Source organism: Cyprinus carpio, chromosome B25, assembly GCF_018340385.1.
Source record: "Cyprinus carpio isolate SPL01 chromosome B25, ASM1834038v1, whole genome shotgun sequence".
Taxonomy (NCBI): Eukaryota; Metazoa; Chordata; class Actinopteri; order Cypriniformes; family Cyprinidae; genus Cyprinus; species Cyprinus carpio.
Genome location: NC_056621.1, coordinates 16,072,292 through 16,086,939, shown reverse-complemented (window position 1 = coordinate 16,086,939; position 14,648 = coordinate 16,072,292). Strand labels below are relative to the sequence as shown.

At 38.5% G+C, this 14,648-nt stretch overlaps 1 protein-coding gene across 3 annotated transcripts in view; it reads left to right on the top strand.

Annotated features, from left to right (window-relative positions):
* The window catches only part of roraa (RAR-related orphan receptor A, paralog a), a 283,466-nt gene that overhangs the window by 251,300 nt on the left and 17,518 nt on the right, over positions 1-14,648 (top strand). The window contains exon 1 of one of the 3 annotated variants that reach the window (XM_042752915.1): positions 2,026-2,889. The exons of the other annotated variants lie outside the window; for them this stretch is intronic. Coding sequence (XP_042608849.1) covers positions 2,577-2,889 — 313 coding nt within the window. The 5' untranslated portion in view covers positions 2,026-2,576. Of the gene's footprint in view, positions 1-2,025; positions 2,890-14,648 lie in introns of those variants that run through there. 3 annotated transcript variants of the gene reach the window in all.

The window sequence follows — 14,648 nt, the reverse complement described above, 5'->3', positions numbered from 1 at the left end:
GAAAAGCAGAGTTGGTCTCTGGGTAAATGGAACGCTTTATCCCTCAACTATCTCAGCAGAGCCACACACACGTGTAGGAGCACACACACACACACACACATATAGGCAGAGACACGTGTAGGTGTAGGAGCACACACACACACACATACGTAAGAAAACGCAACACAGTTTCCCACACACACGTGTAGGAGCACACACACACACACACACATTTGTAATGTGCTTTATTATTTGAGGCCAAACAACTTATCTGAACTAAGGTGTTAATTATATATTTGAACAATGGTTTTTAGCGTGCAATGATTTTTTTTCCCCATGTATATGTATTTTATTGTGCATTTTTTTTTTATCCCCATGTATGTGTTGATTTCCATGCTGGATTCTGTTCATTTACTCACCTTCATGTTTTTTCCAACCTGCATGTATATGTAGATTTCCATTTTTATATGACTTTCTTTCTTTAATATACAGTAAGATATTTTAAAGGCTGTTTAAACTTCATACAATGAAAGTCAATGGGGCCCAAATAGGAACTTTGGACCCCATTGACGTCCATTGTATGATAGATTTTTCAAGTATCTTCTTTTGTGTTTCACAGAAGAAAGTAGGCTAGGTCATACAGGTTTGGAACAACATGAAGGTGAGTAAATGATGACAGAATTTGAGTTTTGTTTGAATTATCCCTCTAAGTTTAACATGAATTGAGTAATATGACATTTTTGAGTGAAACGGGTTTTTAAATAAGAAAAATGTTGGACAGAAATGTATTTTATCCATTGGGATACAATGGATTTTGAAAATTGGACATTATATTCTCGAATGCAAGAGCCTGACAAACAGTGAGTTTGCTTGAGCAGTGGCTAAATAGCTATTCTACTAATGGAATTGTCAGTGGACAAGTATTGTGATAATTGAGGCTTTTGTTAAGAATGAGCAGCAATGAATCATTCACAGTAAGACCAGGGATGTGTTAAGAATGTAAATGTAACACATTCTTTATTGGCATCTATGAACAAACTTTAACATCCATGGAACCTTTCCATTGCACAGAAGTTCTTTAGATTATTCAAATGTTCTTCACATTAAGAAGATCTGTTTACAAACAGACTCTTTGTGGAACCCAAAATGATTCTTCTATGGCATCACTGTGAAAAACCACCTTTTGGAATATTTACTTTATTTCAGCTACACCGGCTGTTTAAATTTCCTACAAAATAATATTGTACACACTGTAATGTAACCACTTTTGAAAGTGCATTACCAGACACGTATGTGTTTAGCTTCATCTTTAATTCACTGGGCAGTGATTACAGGCTGTTCTGTGGCGAGTGGAACCGTGGGCTGCTGTGGATGGAACACTGTGCAGTCAGCTGTTAGAGACCCAGCTGCAGGTCGGCTTGTCGTGTCCCATTGGCAAACCCTGCTGGAAATGTATTTCTCTGTAGAAATCAGTCAGTGATTTCTTGTCTGGCCTGAGTCAATCAGGTTTGGGATTGGTGTGGGTGGTTAAAGTATTAGTTGGAATACCAGCACACACAGTCTTTCCTCACTCTTTCACTCACCATTTGTTTTGGTGGCACTGGACACAGAGACCACTTGATTTTAATCCTGTCTGAATCAAACATGTCTGTTTTTCTCGCACAACCATGGTAAGCATATTCCTTTTTTTTTTTCTTTTTTTTTTTTTTGAGGCAGTCTATATATATACTACAATTTTATATTTTTATGTACATATGTACATCAGGGCTAGTTTGTATATTAAGTTGTTTATGTACATGTATGTTAACTGAAATTGTATATTATTTCGGTTAATTTACAGGAAAGAACATTTACCATTTTTGCACACCTCTAATCCACAGCCATGACGCTTCTTCTGGAAATACATATTAATGCAGCAATTACTGGTCTAAAACACCAGTGCCACGTGGAAACCGAATTCCCTTGTGCCGTCGAACAAGCTGCTTTGTTGTTGTGCAAAGGATTTCTCAGTGTAATTGTGCATGAATATATACATTCATTCCTTCGTGTTTATTGTTTTGTCATTCATTGTGCCGGATTGGCTCCCCTGAGAACTCGGTGTAATCTGATTGGTGTTTAACTAAAGCACTCAGCTGTGGGAGATTGAAGCTCCCAATCGAAGATTAAATCAGCCATACAGGGCTCAAATTCATATTGCATGTTAGAGATCAGCGCCGGCCTCTCCTGCCCGGTTGGCAGAGTCCCATTCGTATCCGTAAGCAGTCTGGAAACTGGTTTCAGATGAGGAAAAAAACATCTTCCGACACAGGAAAAAAAACTGCAGGAGCATGACTCCAAAAATGGCTCCTCTGATGTTTCAGCTTCAATGATTCTAAGCCTCACCGATGTGCAACGTCAAGCGTCGCCACACATGGCATTCGTAAACAAAAATAGACAATGGCGAGCTCTTGCTCAACTGCACAAAATTTCCTGTCACATTATAACGTGTTTTTACGACAGTTTACAAACAAATAACATTTTTAAACCTGGTCTAAATTCTGTTTTATGCACCGTATGATTGCGATAATGACTTCGGCTCGCTTTCAAATCGAATATAAATGTTTATGCATGTGGAAGGTTTGCCTGCATTTGATTTGTGTTTGTTGGAACACGGCACAGACGGTGCAATGCAAATGCACCTCTCTCTGTCTCTCTCTCTCTCCGTCTTTCCCGTCTTCCTTTCCCTGTCTCTCGTTCCCCTGGGATTCAGGTGCACAGTGACACAGCGAGAGGTGGCGTGCCCTGTGGCTCTAGGCTTCCTTGCTCCGATGGAAACACTTTGCCTGTCACTGAACAGAGGAGGACAGGAGGAAAGAGAGATGGAGACAGACGGAAGGAGAGAGAAAAAGGGTGTCGGGGCAGGGCGGAGGAGTGAGTTTGGCACACACATGCTCCTCTCCGTGCAACTTGTCTGTATTGTAACCCCCATCCTTTTGTTCTGTTCCCCTGAGTGCAGTCGCGCTCACACTCGCAGCCAGAAAGCTCGTCAATCTTTGCCACATAACGCATAAATGAGGACTAGGGCTGGGCGATGTAGCTGAAAAAAAATGTGTTTTGATATTTTTCACTCTTATTTGATGTACATGTCATATGTCATGATTTAGATATTTGCTCTAAAATGCATTTTTTTCATCAGAATCAGAATCAGAAAAAACAAAAAACTATTTAAATCAACTAAAAGTAACCAAAGTAGATTAAAACACTAAAAACTATTTTTATTAAATTAACGCAGAGAAGAATGATATATGAATTTTTTTCATATAATTTTAGTTTAAAAGATTTTTTGAATAAATTTTTTTTTATTTATGTTTTTTTGTTTTATTTTTTTTTATTTGTGTTTTTCAATCATTGTATTATTTATCGTATTTATTTATTATATTTTGCTAGTATCATATTGAATCACATATGTTCATAAATATTTCTAAAAATATTTATGCAAGGAATTTATTATTATTATTATTATTATTATTATTATTATTATTATTATTATTATTATTATTATTATTATTATTATTATCTTTAGGACCACATAAAGAATGAAGTGCTGTAAACCTACTCCAATAATTAAATAATACAAGTACACGATAGATAGATAGATAGATAGATAGATAGATAGATAGATAGATAGATAGATAGATAGATAGATAGATAGATAGATAGATAGATGATAGATAGATAGATAGATAGATAGATAGATAGATAGATCTAGTTAATTATTTTTTTACTTTTTCAGATTTTAGTTAATATTGTAGATTTAGGCTACAGAAATGCATTTAAATAGGTTAATATTTTATGTTAATCATTTAATGTGTATATGCAATACTTGCACATAATAATAATAATAATAATAATAATAATTAAAGCTGCAAGCAGCGATGATTTTTTTTATTATTTAACTTTAAGAAATGGGAATTAGCTTTAGGAAAACAGCTAACGGTGGGCAATATGCATTTAAAGTGATAAATATAGGAGAAATATGTCAAAGTCATTTATATGTGCCAAACTTCCTACTGCCAGCTGGTGGCGCTATGACTGTAACTGAATGTTGGCATGTAGAGGTCTTCAGACCAGGACTTTTATCAAATCTGTGAAATTTGGTGCAGATTGAACATGGTATGTTTGAGTTAGTGTAAAACATGAAATGTGCTGTTGCCAACAGGTGGCGCTATAAATTATAAATGAATATTGGCATGTAAATGTTTTCAGGCCAGGACTCTTATAAAATGTGCAGTTTGGGGCATATTGGCCATTGTATGCATAAGTTACAACAACTTTCTGACTAACCCTAACCCTAACTTCCAAACATGTGAAGTTTGGGGCAGATCGGACATTGCATTTTTAAGTTAGTGTAAAACAAGTAATTTCCTGTTGCCAGCAGGTGGCAGAATGATTATAACTGAATATTGGCCTTAAGATGTGTTAAGGCCAGGACTCTTACCAAACATTCAAGTTTAGGGCAGATCAGACATTGCATGTTTAAGTTAGTGTGAAACAAGTAATTTCCTGTTTCCAGTAGGTGGCGCTATAATTATATCTAAATATTGGCCTTTAGATGTGTTCAGGCCAGGACTCTTATAAAACGTGCAGTTAGGGCTGGACAATATATCGAACGATATGATCATGCGCATCTCGTCAGTAAAGCCAGTTCCATGATTAGCGGTAAATCCCCATCACCTGCTTTCGAGATGCACATGATCATATCGTTCGATATATTGTACAGCCCTACGTGCAATTTGGGGCATATTGGCCATTGTATGCACGTGTTACAACAACTTCTTGTTTCATGGAATTAATATAATGCTTTAGCACTAAATAAGTGTTGCTAGCATGTTTTAGCATGTTTCCAACATTTAGCACTAGGGATGTAATGATTAACTGCGAGCCGGTTGAAAATCGATTAAATTATATGACGATTTAAATCGGTTGAGATGCTAAAGAAATCGCGATTCATTTAGGGGTAGGAGTTTATATGAATTTATGTCTGAGGGGAACTTACTGTCTTTAGAAAAGTTTAGATGGTATTTTTTTTCTTTTCATCTTGCCTCTGTATAATGCATATTCAAATTTAGCAAAGTCGAGCGGACCAAGGAAACGCTTTAAGCGCCACCTGCTGGCAGAGAGTGAATCTGCATCTCATTCTGCCCATCTGCTGAAGTTTCATACAGATATTTTTATGTATAGTTTACAAAACTGAAGTCAAACCATTCTATTTTTGCTTCAAAATTTAGAAATTATACAATCTAATTTAAATTAAAAACTGCTCATTTTGCATGTATGCAACATCTTTGTTTGGATCATGATTAAAATGCAATTTACATTCTATTTAAATTTTGTCATTTAGCAGATGCTTTTACCCAAACCGACTTACAGATGGGGACAATAGAAGCAATCAAAACCAACAAAAGAACAATAATATGCAAGTGCTATATTAGTGTATTATTATAGTTATATTTCAATGTCACAAAGAAATGTACAGCATTTTGTCCAAGCAATAATAAAGGGACACATTTAATTCATAATTTGTCTTAACTATCATTTAGTTAAAAAAAATTAAAATAAATCGTGAATCAAATCAAATCGTGAAATCAAAATCGTGACTTAAATCGAATCGTAAGTTGAGTGAATCGTTACATCCCTATTTAGCACACAATGGCATATTTTACTGTGTTGCTAATAGTGCATCACAGTGTTAAACATGTCACTTCCTATTGACAGTAGGTGGCGCTATGACTATAACAGAATATGGGCATGGACTTGTGTTGAGGACAGAACACCTATCAAACGTGTGAAGTTTTAGGGCAGAACGGACATTGCTTCCCTGAGTTACAGCAACTTCCTGTTTCATGGCAAAACATCAATTTGTCAGGCCTCCAGGGACACGCCCTTTGATTAAAACTCAAGATCTTCGCAATTTAATGTCACAAACGCCTTAAGATAACCCTCACCAAATCTGAAGATGATCCAAATAAAACTGTAGGAGGAGTTTGTCAAAGTACGAGGCCTGGAAATGGCAAAAAACTGCACAAAAATCGTACAGGAAATTCAAAATATCTGATTCCTGTTGGGTTTTGGATTTTGTACCAAGAGACTTTTTTGTAGGTAATGGTGTGTTACATGTGTGTACCTCACACCATCGGTGCTCGGGCCCTAATAGTAAGATACAGGCACTTGAAGTGAGATGTCTCCTTACTGCCTACTGGGAAACACTCCTGCTCTGCTCAGCCCTGCTGTATATGGCATATCAAAATGCATTTGACTGAGCCGGTTGGGTACATCTGGAAGTACGGTAACACAAGCTGCTGTGTTTGCTGGGAGGGATCTTGAGTTTTGTGTGTGGCACTGAAAAATGAATGGCCTCATACACAAACAAACACACAGATGCATGCATGAGTTACTCCTGAAAGCTGCCCAAAGGCAAGCAGCCAACACTGGGTCGAACCCGCCACTTCAGCGATTTACAGGAGCAGCAAGAGGAAAAGAATAAGAAGTTCTCGTCTCAGCCTCTCTCTCTCACTCATGCTTATCTCCTCTGATCTTCTCGGCTCTCCGGCGGTCTCAAGTGGCGGTGGATCATGGCAGCGGACTGTGATTAAACACAAGGAATTAAACAGGAAGCACAAACAAATGTGCGCAAGGCTAACAAACAATGTGATCAAAACAGTTGTTTGTGCACTTAAAAACCACATTTATTGTTTGCTTGGTTGCCAAATTTCTAGTTTTTATAGTAGATGAAAAATTTGATTTCCGTTAAGCAAGGTCTCAATATAGCTCAAAATGCTTAAAAATCAACAAATTACATATAGTATTCATGCTATTCTATCTGTGCAAGTGGAATATTACGGAAGCCTGTTTTCTGCCACAGAAAAAAAAAGGTAATTACGACTTTTTATAATAAACTCCGAATTGTAGATATCCTCTCAAAATTGTGAGATAATATACACTTGCAACAAAAGCCAGAATTGTGAGATGTAAACCCAGAATTCTGAGAATGTCAAAATTGTACAAATTAAACTCGCTAGTCTATATGAGAAAAAAAGACTTGTGAGATAAAAAACAGAATTGTGAAATGCAAACTTGGAATTGCAAGAAAAAAGTCAGTCAAAATCAGAATTTCGAAGGCAAATCTGAATTTTATTCCCAGAATTGTGAGAAACAAAGTCACAATTACCTTTGTTTTTAAATTCCATTATCTATATCAGCCTTCCATAGAATATGGTGATCTTGTGAAGCTGATATTCAAATAACCTTCCCTTCTTTCAGCTGAAAGGCAAATTAAAGAAAATTATCAGAAGTTATAAACTTATTTTTTGTTGCCAAATTACTTGGCCAAATGACATAAATCAGTGATTTTTTGACTATTTCATGCAATAAAACCAGCTAATCTCATAAATCACCACAGAAGCTAGCAGATTCCCTAAACTGGAGTTCTTCCCACTGACATATTTTCTTAAACCTATACTTACTCAAATAGCTCCAGCGGTTTGTGTCGTACCACTGAGGGTGCTTGGATAATGTTCACGATTCTGCCCATCTGCTGAAGTTTCATACAGATATTTTTATGTATAGTTTACAAAACTGAAGTCAAACCATTCTATTGTTGCTTCAAATTTTTGAAATTATACAATTTAGTTTTTATACAGTATTGTTTATTTTGAATGTTTGTAATGTATTTGTTTTGTTTGTTTTTATAATGATTTTTGATTTATATTTTAGTTTTTTTATTTAGCAGATGCTTTTACCCAAACCGACTTACAGATGGGGACAATAGAAGCAATCAAAACCAACAAAAGAACAATAATATGCAAGTGCTATATTAGTGTATTATTATAGTTATATTTCAATGTCACAAAGAAATGTACAGCATTTTGTCACAGCAATAATAAAGGGACACATTTAATTCATAATTTGTCTTAACTATCATTTAGTTAAAAAAAATTAAAATAAATCGTGAATCAAATCAAATCGTGAAATCAAAATCGTGACTTAAATCGAATCGTAAGTTGAGTGAATCGTTACATCCCTATTTAGCACACAATGGCATATTTTACTGTGTTGCTAATAGTGCATCGCAGTGTTAAACATGTCACTTCCTATTGACAGTAGGTGGCGCTATGACTATAACAGAATATGGGCATGGACTTGTGTTGAGGACAGAACACCTATCAAACGTGTGAAGTTTAGGGCAGAACGGACATTGCTTCCCTGAGTTACAGCAACTTCCTGTTTCATGGCAAAACATCAAATTTGTCAGGCCGCCAGGGACACGCCCTTTGATGAAAACTCAAGATCTTCGCAATTTAATGTCACAAACGCCTTAAGATAACCCTCACCAAATCTGAAGATGATCCAATTAAAACTGTAGGAGAAGTTAGTCAAAGTATGAGGCCTGGAAATGGCAAAAACTGCACAAAAACCGTACACCTAAAACTGACTTCCTGTTGGGTTTTGGATTTTGTACCAAGAGACTTTTTTGTAGGTAATGGTGTGTTACATGTGTGTACCTCACACCATCGGTGCTCGGGCCCTAATAGTAAGATACAGGCACTTGAAGTGAGATGTCTCCTTACTGCCTACTGGGAAAAACACTCCTGCTCTGCTCAGCCCTGCTGTATATGGCATATCAAAATGCATTTGACTGAGCCGGTTGGGTGCATCTGGAAGTACGGTAACACAAGCTGCTGTGTTTGCTGGGAGGGATGTTGTGTTTTGTTTTTTGTGTTGAAATGTTAATTGAATGGTATAATACACAAAAAAAAAAGATGATTGATTGATTTGTTACTGATGGATGCTGAAAGGCAAGCAGCCAGCACTGGGTCGACCCCGCCTCTTCAGCGATTTACAGGAGCAGCAAGAGGAAAAGAATGAGAAGTTCTCATCTCAGCCTCTCTCTCTCACTCATGCTTATCTCCTCTGATCTTCTCGGCTCTCCGGCGGTCTCAAGTGGCGGTGGATCATGGCAGCGGACTGTGATTAAACACAAGGAATTAAACAGGAAGCACAAACAAATGTGCGCAAGGCTAACAAACAATGTGATCAAAACAGTTGTTTGTGCACTTAAAACCACATTTATTGTTTGCTTGGTTGCCAAATTTCTAGTTTTTATAGTAGATGAAAAATTTGATTTCCGTTAAGCAAGGTCTCAATATAGCTCAAAATGCTTAAAAATCAACAAATTACATATAGTATTTATGCTATTCTATCGGTGCAAGTAGAATATTACGGAAGCCTGTTTTCGGCCACAGAAAAAAAAAAAAAAAAAAAAGGTAATTAGGACTTTTTATGATAAACTCCGAATTGTAGATATCCTTTCAAAATTGTGAGATAATATACGCTTGCAACAAAAGCCAGAATTGTGAGATGTAAACCCAGAATTCTGAGAATGTCAAAATTGTACAAATTAAACTCGCTAGTCTGAGAAAAAAAGACTTGTGAGATAAAAACAGAATTGTGAAATGCAAACTTGGAATTGCAAGAAAAAAGTCAGTCAAAATCAGAATTTCGAAGGCAAATCTGAATTTTATTCTCAGAATTGTGAGAAACAAAGTCACAATTACCTTTGTTTTTAAATTCCATATCTATATCAGCCTTCCATAGAATATGGTGATCTTGTGAAGCTGATATTCAAATAACCTTCCCTTCTTTCAGCTGAAAGGCAAATTAAAGAAAATTATCAGAAGTTATAAACTTATTTTTTGTTGCCAAATTACTTGGCCAAATGACATAAATCAGTGATTTTTGACTATTCATGCAATAAAACCAGCTAATCTCATAAATCAAACAGAAGCTAGCAGATTCCCTAAACTGGAGTTCTTCCCACTGACATATTTTCTTAAACCTATACTTACTCAAATAGCTCCAGCGGTTTGTGTCGTACCACTGAGGGTGCTTGGATAATGTTCACGGGCTTCGTTATTTACAGAAACAATCTGGAACAGCAGTGAAACATTTCAGAGGAATTTGATTAAACTGCATGTTCTCTGGCCTGGAGGACCGTTGTTAATCTGGCTGTAATGTGGCACTTTATGCAATTCCAGCATGGCTGTCCAATCACTTACATAATCCCCTGACATGAGCTCACTGGCTTGTGTCATTTGGTCACTGACAGCTGTCAACACACAACCACATTAGCAGCCTTCTACACACACAGTGCAGCCCAGTTGCCACACAAAGGTGCAGTGTGTAATTTTTGTGCCACTAGTGGTCCAAAACAGAACTGCAAAAATAGTTTGACTGTTCAAACAGGTAGCAGCATCCCAAACTCATGCCTTTGGTTGAGTCAAATTTCGCAGTGAGATCACTCAAACAAACAGATTTATTTATTTAGTTTGGTGCCGCTAATAGTGTAAAAATGAAACACTGCAGCTTTAAAGGATTAGTTCACCCAAAAATGAAAATTAGGCTGTGTTTTACTCACTCCCTAGGCATTCTAGGTGTATATGACTTTCTTCTTTCAGACAAATCCAGTTGGCATTATATTAAAATTGTCTTTGATCTTTCAAGCTATATTATTGCAGTCAGCGGGTGTTGCATTGCTTCAGTCCAAAAGAAGTGAAATAAAAAGCGCCCTTCCATAAAAAAAAGTGTCTCACATGGCTCCAGGGGGTGAACAAATGCCTGACATTGGACAAGGGCAAAACTTTCAATACTTTGACAGGATATGCATTCCACTGTATACATATGCTTAGTGTCTGCATCAAATTTGAAGTACATTTTGGCCTTTAATTGTACCTCAAGCGTTTGCTGTCAGCAGAAATCAATATCTTCAAAAGAAAGATTTTGGTTGTTTTGTCGCTGCTAGTTACTATGAACACTGCTTTAGGCCTTCGTGGTATTGATTTCATTCATTAGTGAACAATTCTGAATCTATTTGACAGTGGAAACACTAATAGATTTGCTCAAAAAGTGTTATAAATGACTGTGTTTGGTGTACTAGTGTAATGGGTTAAGCTCTCAGCTTTATGAGTATGTGTCTTTATAGCATAAGCAGATAATCCTAATCCCACCAGGTTATGTCAACAATCCAACAATTCAGCGAGATTTGAGCCCAGAGCGGGAATAACTAGAGGCATTTTGTGCTGATTTGCATGCAGTAGGCAATGTGCCACAAATGCGTTGTTAGCGCTTTGACCCATCGCTAGTCGCCTAGCTTGATTTTCAGCACACTATACAAACCATATCACCAATGTTTGTGTGCAGAAACCAAGATCAGGATGTTTTTATACTGCTGAACAGAAAAAAAGCCATATAATTGTGTATGCTCAGACAGGAAGAAGCACTCCGATGAAGTTAGCGCTCAACCCTCCCCCACTACCCGACTCCTGGAATCCTCCATTAGCGAGTGAACATTCCTGAATATTTCACACGCCTTCAATATATTGTGTCAACATCACACTTTTTGTCTCACTCTCAGAATGAAGCTCCTCAGGTACAAATGAGGCGAGAGCACTTTAAAGAAACGCTCAGCACAGAGAATAAGTGCCTTTGTGATGCTGATGTCAGGGCTAATGCGCTAAAGAATACAGAGCAGCTGTGACAGTTAGCGCTGAGGCGTTAGCTGCGTTATGGTGAAATGATGATTGTCTCTACTTTTTGATGAGCAATCTTTTTCTGCTGTTTCCACTTTTTGTGGCTTTATTTGAAAGACTTAAATTAAAGTGTGAACGTGTATAAACTTAAGCAGAGGAAAATAAGGGACAGTCGCGGTTTCATTTCCTTTGATTAGCCTTTGATCATGATTAGCCTGTAACTATGCTAATGTTTAATAGCAAGGGCTATTAAACATGAAAAGTGTCTGTATTTCACATTCAGATTTGTTTTCTACTGTAATCTGTCAATTTTTACATTGTTAGTTGTATGCTAAACTGATTCAAATGCAGTAGCCTAGCTAAAATATGAGACATCCTACATGGATTTTATGCAGAATACAGCTCTTTTTTTCCTTAAATATCAGACGATCGTATGCGTCCTTAAATATGAGACACGTTATTGCTGTGTTTTGCAGTTGTGGCATAGCATGGCTAAGAAGTCTCAGAGAGCCAGACTGTCATGGCTGATGGTGTGCAATGAAATATGGCCTCAGCCTGAATTTATGTGCATGAACTATGTGCCGTACCAATTAAAACGGCCATTTGGTGAGCAAGTGACAAGTGTGTTTGATGTTAGCAGAAACTGAGGGGCTTCTGTTAGCAAGAGCAGGGGCTTTTCTCCCATGAGGTCTGATTTGAGGGCTGTAAAGGGCAAGGCAGAGACGGGGTCTGATTGAGATTGGGACACAGAATGAGAGAGAGGGATGGAGGGCGATAGACAGAGAGAAAGATAGCATTAGCAGAGAGAGGGGACAGCAAAGTGACACGTCACTCCTCCTCAGGGCTGTGTCTCGCTGTTAGCTCTGACTCAGTGACCTTGAAGTTGGCTCCAGGAAATCACAACAGAGAGGACTGAACTAACAAGCTGCATCAGATTTGCTCTTTTCCTCCACGCATTTCAACGTAGGCGCTATGGGAGTCATTTAGTGCATGGTTTGATCTTTAACATTACCGTGGCCCTGTGCCCTTTTACTGTGCACTTTCGTTTGTGTAACTGTGTGCGTTTGTGGTGTCTTTGATGTAGCCCGTAGGCTGAGACCATCTTGACCAGCAGTGGTGTATGGTGTGAACGCAGTCTGATATGCAGTATCTGTCCACTTCTTTTCTGATTTTATAACCTGTGGTGTATCTATTTGAGATCAGATGTCTATTATTATTTATTTATTTCTTTACCGCAATGTGCAGTGATAGTGACCAAATGGTAGCATGTCCTAAAATATATAGTAATACCATAGTATTTTTTCCCTAGAGGTTATTCAGTTATCTAATGTTGGCAAATACCACCCTGTAAACATGTGGAACTGTTCGAGCAACTGAATATCTCACAGTGTGTGTTATTAGGCGAGTGTGTTTGTACTGGAGCTGGATGAATTACTCCCCGTCCTAATCTTGCTGTGAGGATTTTTTTCAGCAGAACAATTTTGGTTTAGCGCTCTCCGTAGACAAAGGAAGCTCCGATCCAGCACGGCAACCCGCAGAGTGAGCCAGGCAGGAGACAAAGAGCTTTGTGAGTGTTTCATGTGGAGGCCTGGCGAGAGGGAGAGTAGAGAGAGAATTGGCGCTAGGCGGACCCAAACCTGAGTGCCCAACGCAGCGTTATGCCCTCTTCACTTCCCGCATCGTCGACTGATGTGGCACGAGCTTCGTCAGCAAGTGTACCTGCTTCTCTCCGGCTAAAACTAAGGGCCCTCTGAGCAGCGCCTAGGGAGGGAGTCAGATAGGAGCGCGGCGGCTGGCCCCGCAGGCTCGAACCCACAGCCTGCTTGTCTGTGATGCCAGCAATGTGGAGGCGCAAACCGCTTCAGCCTTTAGGGCAGGCTGGGATTACGAGCCTGGAATAGACGGTTCTCACAGCCCTAGACTGCCACCTACTGGCAGGGGCCTGGTACTGCAGCTTCTCTCCTGGACTTCAACCACAGCCAGCCTTAATTACAGCATGCTTCAGTTGTTGTGAGTGCATGTCAGAACAAATTATGTAAGTAATGAGGCTGAAAATGCTAAAGGAGTAGGAACACACTGGCGCGCTAATGCTCATGCCGAGAGAGCACCAAAACAAACAACAGAGTGCACTGGCCACATTTTATTTGTATTTTTTTCAAAAAAAGAAATGATTATAGTTTCAATTAATGATAAAATAACAAGATCGGTAATGTGAATGAACAATTCTGACAATTCCTGTGAAGAAGCTCTCTTGAGGTTAAAACTTTATATCAGCGATCCCGCCATGCTGCCCAGCTTGAAACGCATGCTGTTGTGCCATTTACAGGCATGTTGACTGAACCAACAGTGTACTGGCTGTCAGCATACAGGGTTAGTGGATCATTTGAGGGAGAGAACAAGAGAGAGAGACCCTTGGCCTTGCCATTGGGACGTTGACATTATCCAGATGACACAACGGGAGCTCGAAGGCAGATGATGAAATGGGCCGCTGCGGAGACGTCGCTCAGTGATGGCAAATTTGATGCGTGCAAATTAATTCCATACGATTGGATTTATAGGGTTCACTAAAATATTATCGAGCCACAGTATTTTGGCTGGAGGTAGGCAAGTAGCTGCAGGGAACTTTGGCTTGGGATCTAAGAGAACTAGAGGGAGCAATTTCTGTCAAGTAGAAATAAAATGCTTAGGCTACATTAAACAGTGACTGTTCAGCTGTAATCCGGCTAAATATAGAGTGAAGCTCTTGCGTGGTAAGGTCTATTTTGCAATGGCCAGAGGTTTGGTTCAGGTCCTTTGATGTGATTATATTGCCGTGGCCTTTGCTTTGAGATGCCTGAGTTTTATCAAATAGTGTTTTAAGCAACTCATGCCTGGTTGTATCTAACGGAATCAATATCTGCAAGTTTACTTTTATAAAGGAATAATTCTGTCGTCTTTTATTCCATCACGTTGTTCCAAACCTGTATAACTCTCGTGGAACACAAAAGGAGATTTTTGGAAGAATGTTCACGTTGCTCTTTTCCACACAGTAAAAGTTAATGGGCACCATGGGTTATCAAGCTCCTAAAACGCTCCGTAAAAGTTGTCCAACTTGCTACGTTCTAA